This window comes from Tupaia chinensis, unplaced genomic scaffold (assembly GCF_000334495.1).
Source record: "Tupaia chinensis unplaced genomic scaffold, TupChi_1.0 Scaffold000415_1, whole genome shotgun sequence".
Classification (NCBI taxonomy): Eukaryota; Metazoa; Chordata; class Mammalia; order Scandentia; family Tupaiidae; genus Tupaia; species Tupaia belangeri.
Genome location: NW_006159920.1, coordinates 1,470,544 through 1,478,710, shown reverse-complemented (window position 1 = coordinate 1,478,710; position 8,167 = coordinate 1,470,544). Strand labels below are relative to the sequence as shown.

General features: G+C 44.7%; 1 protein-coding gene across 2 annotated transcripts in view; it reads left to right on the top strand.

Annotated features, from left to right (window-relative positions):
- UMPS (uridine monophosphate synthetase) overlaps positions 1–6,340 on the top strand; it is a 21,027-nt gene extending 14,687 nt beyond the window's left edge. For both annotated transcript variants that reach the window (XM_006154562.3, XM_027774216.1), the window contains 2 exons: positions 1,556–1,670; positions 5,206–6,340. In XM_006154562.3, coding sequence (XP_006154624.1) covers positions 1,556–1,670; positions 5,206–5,375 — 285 coding nt within the window. In that variant the 3' untranslated portion in view covers positions 5,376–6,340. The remainder of the gene's footprint in view (positions 1–1,555; positions 1,671–5,205) is intronic.
- Positions 6,341–8,167: the final 1,827 nt, after the last annotated feature.

Below are 8,167 nucleotides of genomic sequence, written 5' to 3'. Positions count from 1 at the left end.
AGAATGGTAGAGTAGTTCTTGTTTTTCTCTGAGGTAATGCAGGGCTGGTAACCATCATCTTCTCACTGTCCATAGGTAGAGAAAATCCTCCTATACAATATATTTCTCAATTGGTTTAAGACAGCTAAAGTTTCTTTCTGTTGCTTATAGTTGCAAGTTCTTAATCCTTGTTTTCGGCTTCAGTTTGCCGCCTGTGGCCGGTGACCACGTGCAGGCGCATGCCTGGCAGCCACGCGCAGGCCCAACAGCCACACGCCAGCCCCGAGTGCGTGAATGTGTGCGGGACCCAGCGCCACCTCCTGTTCGCCCACGTGGCCAGTGGGCCAGAGATAGGAAGGACGGCGACCTCGGCTGGTCCGTGCCGCCGGCCCGCGTTGGCGGGACACACCTAGCGCCGGAGAGGCAGCGGGTGCCCGGTGGCCCGGGCTGCGGAACGCGGAGCAAAGCCCGCCGTGGCAGGCCCCTGTATATTGAACTGTTAAGAACACGCATGACCCCAGGGTCATGTTTTAACCCTAGCCCTGACCTGACCATAAATGTCTGAATTCATAAGTCTCACAAGCAGAGGGTCCATAAATCAGTGATACGTGGCATTCTGGGAGTCTGGATCTGGCTCAGCAACAAGGCATCACTTGTTCGTTGGTGGTGGAACTTGGTGTCAAAAATGGAACAGTCGAGTTTCAGAGAAGAGCCAAATCAGAAAGCCAGACAGCCCTGCTAAAGAAACTTTTATGAATATGAGAAACTAGTATAGAAATTAGAGAGACCAGTTCATAGCAAATACTAAAGAGGGAAAGTGATAGAAATGAGAAAGCCCCCCTTTTTTTTTATTCTGTCGTGTGTGAGGGAGAAAAAGACAGAACCTTCCTACCACATTGGACTGCTTTCAGAGCATTGCATCACCATCGTCTTCATCTCCAGCAGAGATTTCTTTAGCTTTTCAAAATGTGCTGTGTATATATGGTGCCTGCCCATAGAATAAAGCATCCTGTGTAGATAGTAAGCATGCATGTGGTTTCATATGTTATATATTTTAGAGTATTTACCTCACATCCTTTATGGAAATAATAAGTCACCATGCATTATTACAAATAAGTATGCAGCATTTGTTTTAGATACATGTGGTATAGGAGTTTTTGCGTTCTAAGTATGATCAGTTTGGGAAAGGGCTGGGAAGAGGTTATGTCAAGGTTTGTTTTTTGTTTTTTTTTTTAAGGTAGAAAGTGCATGCACATACATGGTGGAACTATGTGGGGAAGCACCCTGTCAAGGATTTGGTCAGGCCACGATCCCTTTCCTCCAGCCCATCAGGATCTTGGGCTGAGGAACTGAACCACAGTTGGCCATGTGGCTTCCAGCAGTGCAGCCAATTATGGAATAGGCTGCATGACCAGGCTGAGCCCCTCCCTGTATTTTAATGAATTTTTATATAATATGAAGTGAGCAACAGTATCCATGCTATAGCAAAGCTTCTAACCAGTTAAGAGGTTCATAGAACTGTTATTCTGTGTGTGATTAGCTATTTTCTTATAACATGTTGTTATATTCCTTTTAGGTTAGAATGGCTGAGGAGCATCCTGAGTTTGTGGTTGGTTTTATTTCTGGTTCCCGAGTAAGCATGAAACCAGAATTTCTTCACTTGACTCCAGGAGTTCAGTTAAGTGCAGGAGGTAAACCGATTGATTGATATGGCTTCCCAAAAATGTCTTTACCCACTTCAGGCAGTATAAAATTTGGCATGTTATAAAGTTGCTAAAGAGAAGCCTTCTTACTCTAGAACAATGATGAATGAGTTCTTTGGCTTGACAATACTGACCTAGATTTGCAGAGTAGCTCACAATCTTAATTTATGATAAAAATATAATTTTTTTTTTTACTTTCTGTTGAAATATATCCAGAAAACTGATATTTTAGGTTAGCGTTTCACAACTGGTGTCCTAAATAAGCTGCCAAATGAAGGAATTCTGAAGTCATAGAAGTTAAGAAAACATAAGGCTAAAACAAAATTAAATATTTGTTTCTTTGTTAGAGGACTTTTCAGAGCCTTTGACGTGCTATTATCTGTTGTGATCTGTGGCCCTGCCATGATTTGCAACTTACTGGAGCATGTAATGTGTGCAGCAGTCTGAGAAATGCAGTTGTGGATAAAAAGTTGTGAATTTTCTCATTGGTAATCTTTTATTAAAGAAAAGATGAATCTAGGTGTTATATATATTTACCTAAATGTCTCATGGGACTTAATAAAGCTGCTTCAGTTTTGAATGAGGAAGAAATGACCTGGAGACATTTTTCCTGAATTGGTTATTGTGCAAAAAAGACTATTCAACAGTTACTGGAGTTTGTCCTATCCCACTTCCATCTCACTCCTTCTTTATGGGTTAGATTGAAGAAGTGGGCGTTTCGAACTGTAAACATTAGAGGTCTCAGTTTGCAAAACTATTTAAAATGAAAGCAACTATGCTTCTCCCCCTCAGAGAAATGCGCTAGACTAACAGCTCTGACTTTTTGTTTTTACCATTGCAAAGTTCAAAAGCCACTTTTTAAAATATTAAGAAAAAAGTAGGTTTTGTGCTAGTCATTCTTATATAACTCATACCCTCCTCTCGCTCACCGCCTTTTCCCCAGTCCATCCTGCTCTGCAGATAACCACATGACTGTGTGATGTGCATCTTTCCAGATTTTGACTTTGCATGTACTCACATCTGCCTGCAAAGTTTGGAGAAAGTCTTGTATACCTGCTGCTATACATAGGTTCATGGAAAATGGAATTAAAGTACAATTTTATTTCGGTGTGAAAGAGTTCAAAATCCATGCACAATTTTTGTGTTTGTTTTATTTAATTTTATTATTTTATTTTTAATAATTATTTATTTTTATTTTATTTATTCATTCATTTATTATTATTTTTAGTTTGACCAGAGAGAGACAGAGGGTGAGACTGAGAGAGAGAGGAAGTGAGAAAGCAAGCCACCAGGTCTGGGACTCGAACCACAGTCAGCCATGTGGTAGTCTAGTGCCCTTAACCACCACCACTGCTGTCCCCTCGTTTTGTTTTGTTCTGTTTTGTTCTATTTTGTTTTAATATTTTTTAAATTGACCAGAGAGAGAAAGTGAGAATGCAAGCTGCCAGGACTGGGACTTGAACCCCATTTGGCCATATGGGAGTCCAGAGCCCTTAACCACCATGCCACCTGCTGGCTCCCAGTTTTTTTATAATACTACTTTCATTGAACTTTTTGAAGACCACTCTGTCTTCCTACACCTAGAGTTATCACATTCCTTTAACAGGTACACGGTGTTCCCTAGTTACACACAAGCGTAATGTGTATATTTAGATGGTTTACAAACAGGGAACCTCCTTGATATGTATTTGTACATGGCAAGTACTTCTGGAATACTCTCCTACTAGACCAGAAGCTCCTTGAGGACAGGTACTCTAAAGAACACATGTTCCCAGGCACTATACAGACGTCGAAGGCAGGGACAGGAAGTTCTATAGAGACAGCTAGAAGAGCTAGGGTTTCTGAGACTGGAAAGGTAGAGACTAATAATTGAGGTTTATGACATTCAGTAGGCTATGAGTTTGCTAAACTTTAGTTTTCTTCATAAACCCTGAAATACTAGGACTAGCGAGACCCATCCATCTTGAAGGAGTCAGTCATTTTATATAGATAATAAAACCACACTTAGGAAAAAGAAGAAACTATCTTATTTTTTCTTTAAATACTTTTAACTGCAAACATTACAGACAGTTGATCAGGAAGAAAACTAACAGGCTGAGAGTTCACGTAGATAATGAGTGGTAGATGGGTACAGGGATGAAGGATATTGGCAGTTTCCTCTGTTCCCAAATCCCACATTTCAGATTTATGCACCGTGGAGTAGGCCTCAGCAGAAGGACTTGCGTAGGGCTCTGCAGTCACTGCCTCAGTAGTCCACAGCTTTTGGCTTCTTTAAAACTCCATATTTGCACGAGACATTTGATGAGTTTAATGGGTTTGGGTTCCTGTCCCTTCCATTTGGTAACTCTGTACCTTTGGACAAGACACTTCCTTTAGTTTCATTTCTTTTTTTTTTTTTTTTCTTTGAGAGGTTTTCCACTATAGGCGCATGCGCTCGCCAGACAGACAGAGACATAGAGACAGAAAGCGAGAAATCACCCCCCAGGGGGGATGGTCATGCCGCAATCCCTTCTCCTCCATTCTCCTCTCGGGATCTTGGGCACGTACGCACACGCGCCCGGCGTGAGTTTTAAGCCACCGGGTCTGGGACGTGAACCGCAGTCGACTACGTGGGAGTCCAGCGACATAGCCATTATGCTAACTGCTGGTTCCCTAGTTTCATTTCTTGATCTGTAAAATGCGAATGATAATAGTATTGACCTCCGAGAACGCAGTGTTTTCGTACAGAGTAAGTACTCTGAACTTACCAATGGTGTTATTTTGAAGCCTCCACAATTCTTTGGCTAGATTGTACATTTAGGGTTTAGGCTTTTAGGGATATTTAAAGCATCTTGGATTTGAAAGATAATGAGACACTTAACAGAATGCTCCTAGAGCAACAGAATTTAATACAGAGCAAAACGAATGTTAAGGATTAGGATTTGTGCATAGTCTGTGTAACCTCTCGATGGCTTGTGGCCAGAAGGTTCATGTACTGTCGATGGTAGCGATCAGATTAGATGCCTTTCACAATGGCACTTAAGATCAGACATCACAGGGGCTGGCAGTGGCGTGGTGGTTGAGGGCACTGGACTCCCACATGGCTCACCACTGTTGGAGTCCCAGACCTGGCAGCTTGCTCTCTCTCTCTCTCTGGTCAAACTTATATAAATAAATAAAATCATTTTAAAAGAAAGATTAGACATTACAGAGGAGGTGGGGAGCATCTTTTCTGTTGTAGAAGTCTCTGACTCCTTCACTCTGTCTTGTGAGTGCATCTCTTCAGCTCCTTTTTACCCGAGTGCTTTGCAGAAGAGGTGTGAGAAGCTAGAATATGATTTTACTTAAAGCTGGTTATGTTCAGAGAAGTCACGTGACAGCATTGCATTTTACCACTGTGCCCATCAGGATCTTGGGCACGTGTGTGCATGCCTGGCACATTTCTGATAAACCAGACAGGGTCTATCAAACCAAACCAGTCAGCCAAATCAGTCAGTTTCTGATTTTAGAATCACATTAAATGGTAGCTTTTCTGTTTTTGCAGGTGACAGTCTTGGCCAGCAGTATAGCAGCCCAGAAGAAGTAGTTGGCAAGCGAGGTTCAGATATCATCATTGTCGGCCGGGGCATCCTCTCAGCTGCCAGTCGTCTGGAAGCAGCTGAGATGTACAGAAAAGCTGCTTGGGAAGCGTATTTGAGTAGACTCGGTGTTTAAGTGCCTCAGATACGTTTTTGTGAAGACACTGAAGATACGTGGTCTCCTAAAAGTCACTGGCTGGAAGTCATCAGCCTTTAACACTCCTTGGATTCTCCCTCAAGGCCTGTTTATTTTCAAGCTTACTTTTATTGAGACTGGTACTTGTTTGGTACGCACAGTCCTGTCTGTATTAGGGTCTTCCACGTTTGAAGATTCTCCCATTCCTAGATAGGACCAGACTTCTTTTACATTCTTTTGATTGCAGTGAGACAGAAATTCTAAGACAAGAGGCTAAAACCAGTTCTGCATTTCTCGTGTCCTTTATTTTCCATCTAATGCATTGCCCAAATGATGTCTAATTACCAGCTGTTCTCCTCCTCCTCAAAAGGGATAGTCCAGGCATCCGGATGGTGCTGATTTCCAGAGCTGTTGCTCACTCAGTAAAGACAGCAAGTGAGGAAGGGGAAGGAGGCAGGAGCCAAACCCCTGAGCTGCTCTGTGGCTGTCATTTCAGCAGCTAAAGAGAGGGCGTTCTGGCTCACTTCTCCCCTGGGCAGCAGTCATGGACCCATGGTCAGACTCAGTCACAGCTCCCTTTGGCCTTATCTGGGTCACAAATGGACAGGCTGCCCCTTTATTTAAAAAGACAGCAGTGTGGAAAGACCTCAGGTTCTATTTGGAGCTTTGCTTGATAATCCCACATAATCATCCCACCGTTGTTGATAGAGGGAAGTCAGCCTTCTAGTACCAGAGAGAAAAACTCAGTCAGGGAGCAGCCATTGTCAGCATTTCTGGGTTTCCACAGCCGAGGCCATTCTGCCTCCTCTCCTCACAGGCCCCACTCACACTCATGGCATAAGCGGAGGCAGCTCCCGCCTCACTCTGCTCCCAGGTGCACCAGTTCTTGCAGAAATTCCTCTGAGTTTCTGCAAGACTGGTGACCCCTTCCCTGCTCTCTAATACAAATGCTGATTTTCCCCGTTTTTACGTGTCTTTGGTCTGTTCAGGATGCATCTTGGAGGGAGGAGAGTGGAGGGCGTGGGCACAGATGACCCTTTTTGATATTTTTGGCTAGAGGGTGTGCACTTGCCAGAGAGAGGGAGAGAAGAAGCACCCACCAATGGTGATGGTCACACTGCAGTCCCTTCTTGTCCCTCTCCCTCTTGGGATTTTGGGCATGCACACACAAGCTCAAGTCTTGGTAGCATGAAGCTGAGGCTTGTGCGGTCATGTGCTGAAATCCTGGGGCAGTGCTGCTCCCACTTCAGATTGCATCCGAACCACCCAGAGTCTCATCGCAATAGATGTTGGCCCATCCCACTTATCTACCTCTTGACAGCTCTGGGATGGGGCTTGAGAATTTGCATTTCTACCAAGTGCTCAGCTGTTGCCGAGGCTGCTGGTGCCAGGACCAGATTTCGGAACCACTGCACCTGTTACTTGCCTCTGCAGTGAGGGCCATGTGTTCCTATTCAGAAGAGTGTCCCCTTGCCATCTCCAGCATGCTGGCATCACGCCTGTGACTGCCCGTTCCCGAGGCTCACCCAGAACCCCTCCTAGGTGTCTGCTTCAAGGTGGGGTCATATAAGCAAGTCAACCTCCAAAGGTCAAAGACGCAGAAAATCCAGCTTGTTGGTTAAGAACAAGGGAACTTACAGACAGAAGCAGAGTCAGGTGGGCGCAAGACGATAGCTCTCTGCTCCCTCCTTGCACCCCCAAGGCGTATGCTCATAGCTTGTATGGAGGGCGTCGTGAAGGGAAATGGCACACAGGGGCATTTGAAGCACATACAGAGCTGTTCTAGGTGTCAACACCGTATCTTAGCTATGATCAGACCCACCACTCCTCTGCATAAGAATAACAGCACGTTTAGAGCTGAAGCCATGTTCTAGCTTGGGGAGTGTGTCCAGGGAGCTCATGGACACACACAGGTCAGGTCAGTTGACATTGGTTTAGTGTCGAGATGAAGCCACTTTGAATTCACCAGAGTATCAGGGAAATCAAGCCTCAAAGAACCACCTGGCCATTGCCACGTATTTAAAGTCAGATTTCTGTGCCCCTGTCATCAGAGGTTCTGTTGGATTTGGGGTGAGGCCTGGACATCTGTATTTTATTGGTTTTCCCAGGTGACTGATGTTTTTTAAAGGTGAACCCAGGGCTGCAGGCCTCTCATCTAGGCAAAACCTAATAGTCAAGTCAGAACTTTGCACCATGAATTGATGCAGACAAAGCAAGTGGGTCCTTCAGAGGCATCAGTTAGCCTTCTCGGTCAGGAAAGATTTGGAGCATGAGCTCTGGGTGTTACAATACCTGCTCCTAATGAGGAACCGGAACTTGCAGGTGGCCCAGGAGCGCTGAGACTCGCAGAGAGGAGAACTCCATCCCTTGTCATCTCCACTACTCAGGCACTATGCAGAGCTTCAACAGGAGGAACCTCAGAAACTATCTGGTCTGCAGCCAGCCACACTGACGGCGGTGGCTTGGTGTTCCATGATGCTAAGGTCACACTTGGAAGGCCCTGGGTTTGAGTCCTGAGGTCTCAGAGGTACCAGACGCAACTTCAGCCATGATCTTGGCTGGCTGAGGCTATGGGTGAGTCACGGCATAGGGACTGTATTCAGGGTGTCTCTGCAAATCAATAAAACTTTTTTTTTTAGAATTATTTATTTAATATTTATTCATTTTAATGTGACCAGAGGGAAACAGAAGGAAAGTGAGAAAGCAAGCCACCAAGTCCGGGACTTGAGCTGTGGTCAACCATGTGGGAGTGTCCAGAGCCTTAACCACCACACCACCTGCTGGTCCCCAAT